The following is a 15,306-nucleotide window of genomic DNA, read 5'->3' on the forward strand; positions in this document are numbered from 1 at the left end:
ACACACTCACATCCCCTAGCGGACCTCATTGTCCTCTTGGTAGGAGCCGCTCTCCACAGAGGTCCAGTGGCTGGTCAGTGGGCGGAGCTTAGGTGGTAGCATGACTGCAGGTGTCCAGGCCTCAGAGACGGCTCTTTCCCTTCCTTCCTCCCCATCCCCAGAGCCCACTCCTCACCTGGCACCTGAGAGGACCCACGTGGGCCCCTCAGCCATGACAATGCCCACCAGCAGTCACCACACCTGTCCTGAGGCTGAGAGACACATAAGCAGGGCTCAGAATTATCTGGGGAGTAAATGTCTTCTGGAGAGCTCTTTCTCTTTGATGTTCATTAAGTGGCAGCTGAGAGCCCAGTTTCTGGCTCTCCCCTGATCTTTGCTTCTGTTCTGGGTCCCAGAGCGACCAGCAGGGGATATTGACTGGGACTCCGGGATCTCCCTGCAGGACTCGGACCAGAGCAGGTAAGGGCTCTGCACACATTTTCTTTCCCTTCCTCCTGGCCATCATGCCTGTCCTTTCATTTATGCAGCATCAGGAGTGTAGGAGACCTGGAGGGGTGGGCAAGCCCTGCCCCTCAGACCACCTGCCTCATCCTGGAGACCTCCTAGAAGGTGCCGGCCACCCCTGTGGCCCAGGCCGTGCCCCTGCTACTTGAGCAGAACTAAGGGGAACGGGGCTCAGTGCAAAGAGCGACTGCGACTTGGGACTCACCTCCCTGCCCTGGCCTCTGTCGCTTTATCTTTAAAGCAGGCTAGATTGTGCCTGTGTGACGTACTTCCCAGGGCTGTTGTGAGGCTGAACACAAGATACTGGATGCAACAGTCCTTAGGGGATGGATGCGAATACAAGGCTTTGACTCCACCGGTTCCGTTCCCAGTCAAGGGGCTGTGCTGCATGGTGTAAAGGACTTCACCTCCTCCAGCCTCCCAGACTTTGCTCCAGTCCCTCCACCAATGTCTTGGGGAAGCTGGGCACCTGGGGGGGTGGGGGCAGGGCAGTGTCCTGACCTGGCAGGAGAAGAGTAACCCTGCGGGCCAGGGGAGGGGCCATCAGTGGGCCTAAGCTGGTGGCTGCGCAGGGCTCAGCCTCACCCTCAGTCTTTGCTGAGCTCCTGGTGCAGGAAGCTGAGTGGGTCCCAGAGCTGGGAGTGGCCTCGTTTCCCCAGCTGGGCAGTGACGTCACCCTCCTGAGGGTCTGGTGTTTCTCCTGGAGGCAGAGATCAACAAGGTCCCTTCTCCATTATCAGGCCACTCCCTGCATAAACTGCACTTAGTGTGACCTCCCCTTCAGAGCTCGGGGACAGGGCCCCCCAGTCCTGCTTTCACAAAATGAGGGCTGCCCAGGTTGGGGCGGTTCAGCCTCTGCTGGGCTCCCGGCCTTCTCAGTGGCCTTGGCCATGGGCCTGGTGGAGAAGGGGCTGCCTGGCTCCTTCGTCCCTCATTATTTATGATTTGGAATTACGGCTGCCCTCTTCTGCCAGGGGTCTTTTCCCACCTCCATCACCACCATGTTCAGCCTCTCCTGACATCCTTACCTCGCCCGGCCATGGCGTGGAGGAGTGTGACCGTGGTCCTGCCCTGTCCCCTTGTCCTTCCCTGGGGAGCCGCAGAGAAGACAGCCTGGCAGATGTACCTTTGTGTCCAGCGGAGGCAGGGCCCCGTCCTCCTGCAGCCGCTTCTCGCCCCCACCCCCACCCTTGCTTCCCCGGGTGGGAGGGAGGCTCAGCTGCAGGATGTGCCATGGGGGGTTTTGTCCAGCAGTCACTGTTGCAAGGAGAAGCCGAAGCCCCCGCCTCACCTGTTGGATAACAAGCGATAAAAACATCCACTTTGAAGGAAAGGACCCTCAACCTTGGGGCCGGGAGAGGCTTCCCCCAGCCCTGCAGGGAGATGGCGTTTGTGGAGAATCCTCAGAGTAGGGATTTCTGGACTGTTTCACCTGCGAGGCGATCTGCAGCAGTTTAGGGTCAGGTAGGGTGTGCGTGTGCGTGCATGTGCGTGCATGTGTGTGTCGTGTGATGATCTCACGTGTGCGTGTGTGGCATGAAGTGGAGGGGGGCGCTCAGTAAGCGTTAGGACTCTGCTCAGCGTATATCCAGGCATAGAGCTGGCACAGGGAAAACTGTCTTCTGACTTGTTTGGAAGGTCATTCAGAGCGCCCCAAGGTCCTTTACTGGAGATCTACACTCAGGCCCCGGCTGAGTAGACACCCAGGCTGAAGGGTCAGAGAGCATGTCTAGCTCAAGGATGGGGGGAAAAGCAGCCATGTCTCGAGACCCCTGGGACGGGGGTCCTCATTTGGCTCCTGAGTCTCCCTGGCAGATGTTAAAGCGGTCCCTAAGACACCGCAGGGTTCCGTCTCTCCCCTCGGCAGGATGAATTTATTGATGCCTCTTCTGTACAGGTGAACTTCCCAAGAGACCTTTGAAATATGCACACTTCCCTCGGCTCTACACCCCTGGCCACGTGGGACCAGAGTCCTGGGCTCAGGGTCTGTACTGAGGGGCTGGGGCCCTGGGCAGCAGAGTGCTCTGAGACTGAGGCCACCATCACAATGGCCATACCGAAGGGGGCCAGGACATCAGTCAGGACGTGCTCTGGCAGTGACCCCTTCAGATCTTCTCAGCGTTTGAGGCCTAAAGGTCCAGTTTCCCACTAAGTCAAGTTTAGCATCAGTGCAGTTCAGTGTTGCAGCCAAATAGCCATTTAGACCAAGTTGACCCAATATGTATTTAATTACGTCCACAATTGTTACCGCGCTGCATGGTGATAAGACAAGAAGCCATGAAATGACAGTGACCACAGAGCCCAAGACCGTCAGTGTCTGACTGAGGGGCTGACCCCACTTGTGGCAGGGTGGTCACGAGCAAGCCCCCCGAGATCCTAAGGGAACACCCAAAATGCCCCAGGACCCTCAATGCGAAGAGTCAAATGCGGAGGAGACCTCCCTCCCCCACCCCAGGGCAGCCCCTCTACTGAGGGGCAAGAGGAGGCTCAGCCTCCGAGGACCGGGACGCCCCGGCGGCCAGCCCCTCCCTCTGGAAGACGGCGCCTGCTCTCATTCCCAGCCCTTGCACCGTGCCGCACCCTGGCTTTATCCACTTCCATTGTTCTCTCACTGAGAGGCCCCTCCGGGGAGAGCCTAAGCGCCTTGCCCGGCCACACAGCTGCTAAGTGTGGGAGCCAGGATTCGCACCCCGAGCTGCTCAGCCCCACGCGCTCTAACCAGTAGGCAACGGGCTGCCCTCTTTGTACCCTGCAGGCCCTGCCGTGGGTCAGGCTTCCCCAGCCGGGCGCTCCCAGGTATAGACAAAGAGGGTGGATGGCTTGGGGATGAGCTTGTTTCCCTCCTAAGTCACTGTTGACATGATTTGGGAAATGGGGTTTTGATTTAGGGGGGAGAGGCTGAGGTGAGCACTTCATAAAGGACCAACCGGGGTCATTGCCATCAGTGTCCTTGCGCACAGCCATGTCTGGGCACTGGGCTCATCAGAGATGGGGGAGGGGAGGCCACTTTGCTCAGGGCCAGCTCTGGCCTCATCCGTTCTTTGCAGCCCTGTGGCGTCCCGTCCCCACTCTCTGTAAAGTGGCCAACTGGGCCTCTTCCCTATCTTGGGGCCCTGAGAGGAGGGCATAGCAGGATTACAGATTGCCTTTGGATTGCAAATTAACCCCGCTTGTGCAAAAAGTATGTGAAAGCAGAGGAGCAGCAGCAGTCAGTGCAGTGCTCACCCCAGGCCCTGCACCGAAGGGAAGTCGGCATGTAAAAGGCACTCAGCGCCGGGTGGCTGCACATGCCGGGGTGGCCCCCTGAGAGGCCCGCTCTGCTTCAAACCAGGGCCTTCTGTGTACGAGCGCTTGGGGGCTCAGATCCTGACGCGTGTCTGCAGGGGCTTTAACCAGTGCTCTGCTGTGGGATGAAGGAGGAGGGGTGTCTGGGCTATAATGATAAGGGAAGCTCAGAGGATTTCCAGGCTGTTGATGTCCCCCTCATCCCTGTGGTGGAATCGTGTCTGTTTCTAGATACAGAGACAGACACTCAGAGCTGGGAGCCCAGTCTCTGGTGTGCACACTTTGTCACGAGAAGAGAAGGAACAGGGTGCCAGACCGCCGCAACTCAGACTTTGGCGGGTCCCAATGTCCAGGCCCCTGTTCGGATGGCTTGGGATCAAAACTCCCTGTAGACTCCAGTTTAAAGGAGCGGCAGACGGAGCCCTCAGGAATTTCAGAGGCCTGGCCTGTGGCTCAAGTGGTCAGGACCACAGCTGTGGGAAAATCTTGGGTTTTTAAAACTTAATATATTAACGAGCATTTTTGGAGCCTCTCCTTTGCCCTCCCTCCGTGCGTAATTTCAGACGGAATTCCCATTTAGTTCTCACTGCCCGCTCTGCCTGCCCCAGCTTCGGCCACAGCTGCTGCCGGGGCATCTCCTTCTGGAGCTCCTCAGTTGCAGGGGCCGTGCTGTTCTCGTGTCTGGGACCTGGTGCCTGCCAAGTATTGGCACAGAACAGTCACTCAGAAAGTGTTTGGCAGAGGCACGCGTGCACAAGTGTGAGTGAGGGCTCTCCAGGGGCTGGACAGCCCTGTGGGCTTGGTCAGAATGGATGCAGATGGAGAGGACATTCCAGATGGGTAAGACCTGCAGGAACGCATGGGAGAGGAGTGAGGCGGATTGCGTGGAAGACACCGTCAGGATACAGGGCGTGGAGGTGGGCTGCGGCTGTTTATGGAGAGCCTTGGAATTTAGATTTTAAGTAGGGCAGGAGGAAATGGAGAGACAGTTACTGTCTCCTTCATGCCGCGCCCACGCCCTTCCTGCTGGTCTGACCTCAGCTCCGGGCCGTGCTGGGACGTTGCTGTGCCCTGGTGCCCGTGCAGCCTGGTGAGGGGTCTGGAGATCATTCTGGTTCTCTGGTCAGGTTCTGGATCTTCTGGGTCCTAGTCTCAGGGGGTCATGAGAAGCCCTGGGGGTGAGCAGGGGAGGAGAGACTCTCCTGAACCGCCCCCGGGACTCACAGGGCTGTGGGTGTACCTGCCAGCACCCCCGGCGAGGGGGTAATGGAGCTCCTGCCCATCCTGCGCACAGACTCAGGTGTACGGACACAAAGGAAAACTAGAGGCAGTCCCCTTACCACTCCCAAACCTGCCCAGACTAGAACTAAAAAGAAAAACATTCAATTTAACCACCTGCCAGTGTTTTCAGCTACGCACCGTGCCCCCCAGGTACCTAGTGCCCTAAGTCCTGGGGACAAGGAAGGATGCCCTGCCTCACAGCTAGCGCCGCCTGCAACCTTCATGCACGCCACTGTCACACTCACGTACCCCCCACACATGAAAATCTCTATGCAGTCCCAATCTTTATGAATAAAGAGGCTCGAGAAATTTAATTTGCCCAAGACCATTCATCGGTGAGGAGCTGGGCTGGAAGTCGGGTAGAGGAAGCCCCCCTCCGTGGCCTCCAGAGTTGAGCTGGCCACTGGCCCCCTGCGTGGGGGTCTCTTGGTCACCTGCCTCCTCGCACGGAGGCCACGCACTGCTGACCAGCAGGACAGCCCACAGGGAGTCGGCTAGCCTTCTTCAAGAAGGCGAGGACAGAGCCACTCTGCTCTCCTGGAAGCAGCTCTGCGTGCCTCCACCCAGATGCCTTTAAAGGTGTCCAGTGAGGCCCACCCTGCGCGGCCGTTCTTAAGGAGGCTCTCTTCCTTCTCTGTTGAGAGAAGCGCCTATTTATTGTCTGGGCAGCAGCTTCTCTCTGTTACCAAACAGCCTCCTCCAGCTTCCCGCTCTGTGGAAATTGTCTTTTCCGTGGAGCCCTGTCAAGGGCTGTGAAGGCCCAGAATAAAACCCACCGAGCCCTCTTCAGCGTCAGGATGGTTCGTTACTTCCAAACACGCCTTCCCGGCAGATGACAAGGGGAGCTCTATCTCTCTGGCAGGTGATTTGAGTTCATGTTCAAGGATTGCATCCTTTGCTCTCAGTAAGGGGCCGAGAGTAACTTAACAAAATAATGGTGCTTATTATAAAAGCAATAATAATAAATGCTAACATCAAGTGAACCTCACCAGATGCCCGGCTTTGTGCTCAGCTCTTGTTAGGGCATCAGTCTCACCTGATGACTGAGCCCTGATTTAGGAGAGGACGAGGCTGAGCCTTAGCCCCTAAGTGACCTGCCGGGGTGACAGAGCCAGTAAGTGGCAGCCCAGAATTAGAACCCGGGCAGGCTGCCCCAGAACCATGCTTCTAACCACGGCTCCAGGCTCTGCCCTGTCGGTGTCTACAGCCCTGGGAAGAGGGCATCAGTGGTAGTGAGCCCAGACAGGGCCCCCGCCTTCCTGGGGAGCACAGGGTCCAGAATCAGTTCTGAGCCCACCTTTCCTCTTGCCTTCACACAGGAAACTGCACACAGTGTGACAGTAGGAGCGCTCTATCCTTGGTCATCCGAAAGCTTTCTAATATATAAAAGTGGCACAAATACTAGGCAGAAAGGCCCCTATATGTCCTGAACACTACATATTTCCCCTCTACCTGCTGCATCCTGGAATCTGGGAAATGTCAGATCTCTTTACGTTCCAAATTAATTTCCCTAATTCGTGTTCCTGGGGTGAAAGGGTTAAAACCAGACTTGCCGGAGCTTATTATTTTAATCCAGGATTATGATGGCTGCAGAAAGAGGCTGCTCTGTCTTCCTGACCTCCCTGGCTGTGCCTGGCTGGGAGGGGAGCCTGCCTCTCTACCCGGACACTGACTTAGATGGAGCGACTGGAGTGTGTGTGTGTGTGGAGGGGAGCGGGGAGCAGCGTGCTGCCCTTTGTACTGGGAGGACGCTTAGGATACTGAGGGTTGGAGGGCTAGCAGTGGAAGGGCCCGAATTCTCACTGGAACTCCCACTGTAGCTCTTAGTAGGCACTGCTGCTTTGTTAGGGCCAAACATCTGTGATGCAAACCCCCGAGGAGAGGAACTCAAGGGCCCCCACCCCACTTTGGGGTCCTCCAGACTACCTGGCCACAGACCCAGGCTTACAGGGCAGCAGCCTGAGTCCTCTCCCTGATGTGACTCCTGCTGTTTACAGAAGGGGAAACTGAGGTACTCAGCCACTTTATCTCTGTGCCCCAGCTGCTGAGCTCATGAGCCTCAGATATGCAAGCTTTCAAGACAGTGGCAAAAGCTGTCTGTGCTCAGATGGAATTGCCTTTACCGAGCCACACACAGGGGCTGCCCCAACACTTCCAGGCAATTTCCAGAGAAACTGTAGGAGCTGGGACTGTGGGTTATGGTTTATGATGGGAAGGGGTTGGCTCCAGGGCTCTGGTCAGGTTAGACTGGAAAGTCTCCCTCAGGTGAAGTCTGCCTGGTGGGGTTGACGCCCCTTAGACGGACAGTACGATGCAGTGATTGGGGAGCAGTTGGACTGGGACAGGATCATAGCACTGCACTGCTTGCCCTCTGCCACTTGGGAGCAAGACCCCCCTCCCGCCACAGGGCTGTCAGGGCCTGCCCTCTCCAGGGTGCACCGTGACCGAGCGCTGCCTGCCCCGCTGACCTTCCTGCCGTCTGTGAAGGTGGCTGCCGTTCTCCCGCTGCTCAGTTTGTTACTGTATGGATGCCTCCAGGCGTCTGAAAACCCTGCTTTTTTAATCAGTGTAGAAACCAGCCTTGTCTGCCAGGAACCAAAGCAGGGCAGCTGATGGAAAAAAAAAATTAACAGCTCCAAGTAGAGGGAGCAGAAAGGAAACAGCAAAGCTGGAAAATGGCTTAAAAACCTGGGGGGAAGGCCGATCCTCGCAGCATCTGGCCAGCTGCCTGGGGCCCTCCTGCCTGCCCACCAGGTCTTGTGACAAATGCCCTCCGACAGCCGGGGAACCACAGCTGTCACCGGAAGGCTCCGAGTGAACAGGCTGGCAGCCAGAGGCCCGCGGCTGCAGGGGCGTCTCCAGGCTGGTAACCTCATTATCTCTGCTGGCAGAGCCGGAGCCCCAGGGAGCCCAGCTGCTCTCCGCAGTGCCGGCAGGAGCTGCCTGCCGGAGGAGCTGTGCAGAGGGAGGCCTCTGCTCTTGCAGGGCAGCGGCCTGGAGACCCACTTCCACATCACTCCCATAAGCCATCCTGGTTCCAGAACTGAGCCTGAGCCCTGCCAGGGTTCATAGGCACAGATGGTGCCTTTATTCTGGCAGGATTTTTTTCCCTTGGACCTCAAAGCAGGATTAGGTACAAATAATGAGAAAAAGGAAAAAAAAAAAAAAAAGGAAGGAAAGAAAGAAAAAAAAATCACAGACTTCCCAGAGCTTGTCCGAGGATGTCCCAAGGAGACCTCAAGGTTGTACCATTTTCCATTCACATCTCTGTTATCTGTCACCTAGGAAACTACTTGGTACTGTCCCCCTGGCAAGACAAGGCCCCTTTCTCGGGGTGACACAAGGGGTGTTTAAGGCGTGGGGCTGGGCTGGCTGCAGTCTGAGGATACAGGCCAGGCTAAGCCTCTTCCTGCCTGAGTTCTCCTTCTGTGGCTCCTCCCTCGTGAGGACACGGGCAGCCGTGGGGGATGCGGAAGTCACATCAAAGAGTGTGTCTGACTCCAGCCACAAACTGCTCTGGGACCCGGGGTGGGGAGAGGACAGCGGACGTGGGAAGAATGCTGGAGTCAGTGGGGCTGGCTGTCATCTGCTCTCACTTGATGCTCGACCTTGAGCAATGTGCCAAATGTTTCTTTCTGCTCCAGAACACCCTCATCTGTCAAGTGGAGAGATCACCTGCCCTCGGCCAGCCTGGCTGGGGAGCAGAAGCTACAGGAGAGAAAGTCTTGCCAGTGGGAGGCTGTTATCGCTGTAACCTGGCGCTGGCTGTGTGTCACTGTCCAGAAGACAGCTTTGAAAAAGGGCTGCTGTCATTTTCTGCAGCTCTGGACTGGCTGGGGAGGCAGCACATCTGGGAGGTGGTGAGGGCTGCTATAGGACCCTTATTATTATGAAAATTGAGCCATTTGCTGACTTGCTGTGGGTCCAGTTTAATTTCTCCCAACCCTGAAGTGACGCCTGCCAGGTTGGGATTGGGACTGAGGCAAGAAAACACCAGGACTTAGAAAAATGTCGCTCCCCGCACAGAGCAGAACTGTGATGAGCAGAGCCCTGATTCCTTGTGTGTGCAGTGGGAGCTCAGGGTGGTGCTGTGTGAGCTTGAGTGGGTGTGTGTGGGTGCAGAGAGAGACAGAAGGAGAGAGGGAGGTGACGCGTGTAAAGACCATCTGGCTGGGCACAGGCCCAGCCCAGCCACCCTGGGCCCTTCTCTCCCCCTCCTCCCAGATAACTCCCCTGTCTGCCCAGGGAAGGAACAATAGAATAATCTGGAGACTCCCCTACCCTCTTCTAGATCCTCTGGGGTCTCTGCCTCCAGCCTCTGAGCAGATGTCCAAGGTGGGCCAGCTCCCTGGCCCCATCCAGAGTCACGCAGGGTCAGGCCCCAGGCTGGGTGTCCCCTGCATGGGAGCTGGACAAGGAGCGCTGCACAGGCAGGGCCGTTTCTGGCACCGCCATGCTCGACAGTGTTAAAGCCCTCCTAATCTGTGTTATTTTCTCCTAATCCCGTCCCTGCCCGCGCTGGCCCCTGTGCCGCCCTGCAGGACCTTTGGTCCCAAGCTGGAGCCCAGGCTGAGCCCCAGGCACGAGGAAGCCAAACATCTGCTGCAGCGAGCCCGCATGAAGGCCAGGACCCGGCCCCTCCGCGCCAGCCACGATGTCGTGCCCGCCCTTGCCCGGGGCAGCCGGTGAGTGGGGCTCAGGCCGGGCCAGCCTGGGAGGGCTGTGGCCCGAGAAGAGATGGGATCTGGCCCAAGTGCCGCTGCGCAGGCCTCCCTTCCATCCGTGCGTGAGTTTTTCCCACGTCAGGCACTTGTGGGCCGTCAGCACACCTTCGCTGAGGCCTGCTGCTGTTATGTGATGGAACACAGTCCTAGCTTCCTGCAGGGACAGAGGTCACAGGCTCCAGGGAGAAAGACAGGCAGACGGGTCAGCACAGTTCTGTGGGCTGTGGTGTGGGAGAGGAAAGATGTGTGTGCAGGGCAGGAACCCTGCAACTCCACCTCGAAAGGACGGGAGGCTCGAGAGGAGGTGGCTTCTAAGTTGGGGCTGGAAGGAGACGTAGACAGTCACTGGGCAGGTGAGGGAGGCAGGGGTGGGCATCCCAGGGTGGAGCGTGAGCAGAAGCTCTGTGCTCAGGAGTTCGGCCCGGCTGGAGCCTGGGACTTGCTGCGGTGCGCGGCGCGAGGCCTGCGGAACCGTCTGGATGCCGCCGTAATAGCTAAGAGCCACCGAAGGATTTTAAGCATGAGCACATTTGCATTTCAGTAAAGCCTTTCTGGCTGCAGAGATGTGTTGGATCTGGGGGTCTGGAGGCAGTGAGGGGGCTGCACCACGGTCCTGGTGAGCCGTGAGAGGGAGGAGGGAGTGGAGACAAGACGCTTGGCCCAAGCCAAGCGCCAGGGCCATCAGGCTTAATGAGGCAGCAGAGAAGTGGATGAGACTCTGGAACCAGACCCCTGAGTTCTGGCTCTGCCACTTACTAGCTGTGTGCTCATGGGGAAGTCTCTGTGCCTCAGTTTCCCCACCTGCAACATGGGAATTGTACTAGTGCCTGGCTTGCAGGGTTGCTGTGAGGGTTACATGAGTCAATGTCTGTCAAGTGTTTAGAACAGCACCTGGCATAAAGTGAGTACTGTGTGGGGTGTTGCCTCTTACTATTAATCGTTTAATCAATCGGATGTGGGAAGCATGAGAGGGGAGGCATCCAAGATGGAGCCCAGGGTTCTGACTTGGTGTCTGGAGGCTTGGTGGGGCCTTAGCGGAGGGGTGAAGCTGAGGTTTGGGCCAGGCTTTGGAGGGGTTGCCCACGGTCATCCACTGGGGTTGCTTATCAGGAGTTGGATGCAGGATCTGTAGAGGAGAAGAGAGGTCAGAACTGCAGATTGGGCCTTACCCCAATGTCGCGATACTGGAGCCAGAAGTGAGGGTGAGCTCACCAGGGGTGAAGAGATGGGACAAGAACAAGTTCAAGGATGTTCAGGCCAGCACTCCACGAACGTGGCTGCTCCTTGAGTGACATCCCACCCCCCTCATTGTACCTGTTCCACATACAGTGCACCTCAAGGAATTACACGTGGAGTTTGCCGATGCACCTGGGCTTGCAATGAGGCCGCCAGCCCGTGCCAGACCACCCCAGGCCCCAGCACAACCGTCTGTGGCTGACAAGGCCTGTGGCTTCTTTGGCACAGCGGGCGTGCTTGGTCTGCCGGTTTCCATCACCACGTGGCACTAGGGGAGCGAGGATTCTCAGCAGAACTGGACCACTTGCTCTTTAACCGGGTTGCTGGGCCCTCTTGTTAAAGGCTGAGGACCTTCATGGCACCTCTGAGATGGACTCCAGCATGAGCAGGGGGCTGCAGCTTGCCTCTGTGTTCAGTGTCGTTGTGACCCTTAGGAGAGGGGCTCAGGAGACCCCAAATCCTGGCCCTAGGTACCAATCAGGCTACCCTTTTATTTCCACATTTGTACCTAGTCTCTCTCTGGCTGGACGGCACTAGTTAGAAATAGGCATGGCTCCTTTGAAGGATGCTAACTATTCTCCTCCATGTGTATGTGGGCTGGGGCCCAAAGCCTCAGACAGCCATGGAGCCCTCCTGCTCCACTTTCTAGAGGTACTTAGATTGAGTTGGATCGCCTCAAAACAGGCAAGACTATCTGCGAAACAGACTTGATGGTGAAAATATACTTCGGATACTTCCTCTTCCCAAAATCGCATCAGCAGCTCACAACCCCAGTCACTAACCTTAAAGTAGGTTCCCTTTTGCCAGGCTGCTCCCTGGCCGGCTGTAGAAATGCTGTAGAAATGCAAGGTGACCCACTTCAGCAGCTGCTGTGTCCAGAAAAGAATGACTTTGACTTGGCAGCACTGGTGAATCCTCAGAGGGTATAGCTGAAAAACCAACGCCAGATGGCTTGCTGCAGATGCTTCTAAAGGTTACGCTTGTCAGATCACCCTGGAGAGCCATGCTGAGCTAACGTGGAGATGCCACACAGGCCCTGGGCCTCATTAGATGCCGGAGCCCCTCCTCCAGTCCCGCGGGCGGCCCGGAGGCATCACTCCCTCCAAAGAGCAGCTTGGTGAGAGATGACAGGAGAGCGGGGGCAGGCAGCGCCGTCTCCAGAAGGCCTTCTTTACCTCCGCTCTAGCTGGAGCTGGCTGGGGCGACCCCGGACAGACAGGCCTCCCGGAGGGGAAGAGGTAGAAAGCAGCAGCTGCATTTCTGGAAGCAGATCAGTGTAGGAACCAAGCAGCTCTTGGAAGCACAAGTTCTTGCCGTTTGGGGGACAGGAACACCGAAGCACACCCAATCCCAGCAAGAGGCAGGCCCTGAAGGGTGCCACTGTGAGTGCTACTGTCCTGTGTCAGATAGTGGCCGCGTGAGACCATATAGAGCTTGTGTGACAGGGCGACATCGGTGTAGAAAGGGGCCTTCCCGTGGGGGCCGCTCGACTCCAGAGTCTGAGCAGACAGCAGCCTCCCCCAGGGGCGTGGTCACCAAGGCATCTGCTGAAGTGCCTTCATCACTCAGCCCTGGTCTCCGAGATCCTCGCTGTACCTTTGTGCCCTGGTCCCGGTACCGCTGGTGGAAGCCTCTGGGATTCATTCCCTGAGTGGAAGGCACCTTATGTGATTAAGCTCTCCTGCATTTCTCCATTTCTTCTTTTAGAACAAAAATAACATTCCTACCTTTAGCATGAATTCCAGGACGGCTCAGTTCACCATCTTGAATGTAAAAGTTAAGGTCGCTGATGTGGCTGACGGGACCTGGACTTGCTTATGAGATTAGGAATGTACCGCCTGTAAAGCTGGGCGTTTTCTCTCCTCCCCAGAAAGTACACCCACATGCGGTCAGCAGAGCAGGGCATTGCCCTCTGGGGCCTGCTCCGGGATGGCTGTGTCTAAGCCAGGTAGGGACTCTCCTGGTGGGCCTTTCCTGCACCAGGTGGGCCTGGCTGGCCAGGGCATCCTGCCTGTGCAGCAGGGGCAGAGCTTCTGCTCAGGGGGCTCTTCTCGTTTCCAGGGAGTGACGTGATGCTTTCCTCTGTCTCGGGCCTCCCTTTCCTGGGCAGGACTGCTCTGGAGAGCTGAGCCAGAAACCCCACGTGGATGGGGTGGCCACCAGGGTGATGGTTCCACAGCCCCTTCCCTGATCCTGACAGGCTGAAGAGATGCGGGTCCAGATGGGGTCCTCAGGGACAGAGGCTTAGGTCACTAACAGAGAACTGTCACCAGCAGGCGGATCAGAGGGACCTCCCTAGCCATGCTGACAAGCAGAGACTGCACCCCCCTCACGAGGAGTGACCCTACTCAAGGAGGTTTATGTCTCGGCTACGGGCCCCTCTCCTGATGCAGGCCCACGTTATGACTTTTGGGGGCCCTATGCACTCTTGCCTTTGTGGGCTCCTTCCTCCATAAACAAAGTTTAAAATTGTATTTTATGACCATACTGGCTTAAAGGTGAATATATTACTATTGTATCTGACAATGTTCTCTGTGGCTTAGAAGTTTGTTTGTTTGTTTATTTATTTATTTATTTTATTTTGACTTTAAAAGAAACTAAAACATTTTCATGGGCTCCTGGAGGAATTGTGGCCCCTAAGCACTGTGGCTGACCCTGTCTGAATGTGGGTTCTAGAAGACATGATGACTGGCATCTCTTCAGTATTCCTCAGAACAGCCCTTTCGAGCACAGGATCTGCTCAGGTCTCAGAGCAGGCAGATCCACTTACTTTCAGTAGTTCTTTAAAAGAAAAAAAATCCTCCTGGAGCAGTGCTGATTGGAGGAAAATACTGGAGTCAGGAGTGGTGGCAGGTGTGCAGGCCCCCCCCCCACCGCATCCCAGGGCAGTGTAAAGGCCCAGTGTCAGGCCCCAGGGAGGCCCCCAGAGCTTGCACTGTGGCACTTTTAAGCTGCCTGACTTAGGGAGCACTCACCCCTCTCCTTGGTGTGGATCGAGGACTAGGGTATGATGCAGTATGAGCCGGCAGGACCGTGGCTCTAGCTTTATTCTGCCAGCTCAGCAGTCACGGTTGGGTGAACACCAGCCCCTCTCCTGGTGTGATCAGAGACCAGGGATCCAAGATCTGAGGTTGTAGTGATGAGACATGGCACAGGTGAGCGAGTGCCCTAAGCTCTCAGCCATAGCTGGTTCCCAGGGAGCTTTGCAGGGAATCAGTCTTGGACAGTTTAACTCTGACCTCTCAGCCCACCCCGTGACCCTAGAGGGCAGCCTCTAGACGTCATACTTCACATCGTCCGGGATCCAGACCATTCCAACCCATCAGGGCGATGAGACTAGTCAGTGGCTTTGTCGTCCAGGCAGCCAGGGAGAGGATGACACCCTCAGGGCACAGGTGTACACATGTCCACCTGAGTCAGACAAAGGCCATATATCCATACAGAAAGACAGCCTGGAAGGACACACTGTCAGGTCCTGTCAATGCCATGTATAGTTATAGAAATCAACCAGTTCAGTGGCCACTCTCCCCACTGGTTGGCATGTTTTATTGTTTTTAAATTTTTTTAATTGAAGTACCATCAGTTACAATGTGTCAATTTCTGGTGTACAGCACAGTGTCCCAGTCATTCATATACATACACATACTTGTTTTCATATTTTTTTCATTAAAAGTTATTACAAGATATTGAACATAGTTCCCTATGCTATTCAGAAGAAACTTTTAAAAAATCTACTTATATATATAGTGGCTAACATTTGTAAATCTCAGACTCCCAAATTTATCCCTTCCCACCTCCTTTCCCTGGTAACCATAAGATTGTTTACTATGTCTGCAAGTCTATTTCTGTTTTGTAGATGAGTTCATAATGTCCCTTTTTTTTTTTTAGATTCCACATATGAGTGATATCATGGCATGTTTTAACAATAATTGTTTTAAGTTTTTTTTTTAATTGAAGTACAGTCAATTATAATGTGTCAATTTCTGGTGTGCAGCACAATGTCCCAGTCATGCATATACATACTTATATTAGTTTTCATATTTTTTTCCATTAAAGATATTGAACATAGTTTCCTGTGCTATACAAAAGAAACTTTTTGAATCTATTTTTATATATAGTGGCTAACATTTGTAAATCTCAAACTCCCAAATTTATCCCTTCCCAACAGTAATTGTTAAGCAGTGATGGTTTCTTCCTGCTGTTATCTGAATTCCTTTTCTTTTAATTGCATACCATATCTGTCCTTCAGTTGGGTAGCTATAAATTTGGTGAAGAA

The 15,306-nt window shown here is 55.4% G+C and overlaps 1 protein-coding gene across 5 annotated transcripts in view; it reads left to right on the forward strand.

Moving 5' to 3' along the window:
• Window positions 1-15,306, forward strand: part of KIAA1614 (KIAA1614 ortholog) — a 36,820-nt gene that overhangs the window by 4,208 nt on the left and 17,306 nt on the right. For all 5 annotated transcript variants that reach the window (XM_010954931.3, XM_045516629.2, XM_045516631.2 and 2 more), the window contains 2 exons: window positions 396-459; window positions 9,612-9,755. In XM_010954931.3, coding sequence (XP_010953233.3) covers window positions 396-459; window positions 9,612-9,755 — 208 coding nt within the window. The remainder of the gene's footprint in view (window positions 1-395; window positions 460-9,611; window positions 9,756-15,306) is intronic.

Source organism: Camelus bactrianus, chromosome 21, assembly GCF_048773025.1.
Source record: "Camelus bactrianus isolate YW-2024 breed Bactrian camel chromosome 21, ASM4877302v1, whole genome shotgun sequence".
Taxonomy (NCBI): Eukaryota; Metazoa; Chordata; class Mammalia; order Artiodactyla; family Camelidae; genus Camelus; species Camelus bactrianus.